General features: G+C 61.1%; 1 protein-coding gene across 1 annotated transcript in view; it reads right to left on the bottom strand.

The window, feature by feature from the left end:
• Positions 1 to 226, bottom strand: part of LOC102671532 (regulating synaptic membrane exocytosis protein 2) — a 63103-nt gene that overhangs the window by 9138 nt on the left and 53739 nt on the right. The window contains 1 exon segment of the mRNA XM_031509578.1: positions 8 to 226. This exon segment is cut by the window's right edge and continues 86 nt beyond it. Coding sequence (XP_031365438.1) covers positions 8 to 226 — 219 coding nt within the window.

The following is a 226-nucleotide window of genomic DNA, read 5'->3' as shown; positions in this document are numbered from 1 at the left end:
GCTGCGCCTGCTGCTGACTCGGGTGTCGCTGGGCCTGCTGGCCGTGCCCCGTGTCCTGCTCCTCCTCCCTCTTCTCGAGCAGCTCGAGATCCCTAGCCTCGGGGCAACTGCTATTTCGCCTACGATAATACCTATGCCTCGATTCTATCGACGGCCTCCTCTCCTCGATCTTACGCGCCAACCAGCCTGACCTACCTAACTCGCCGTAGTGACCCGACATCGCTAA

Source organism: Apis dorsata, unplaced genomic scaffold (assembly GCF_000469605.1).
Source record: "Apis dorsata unplaced genomic scaffold, Apis dorsata 1.3 scaffold_163, whole genome shotgun sequence".
Lineage (NCBI taxonomy): Eukaryota > Metazoa > Arthropoda > Insecta > Hymenoptera > Apidae > Apis > Apis dorsata.
Note: the sequence above shows the minus strand (reverse complement) of the source record. Positions and strands in the feature narration are given on the sequence as shown.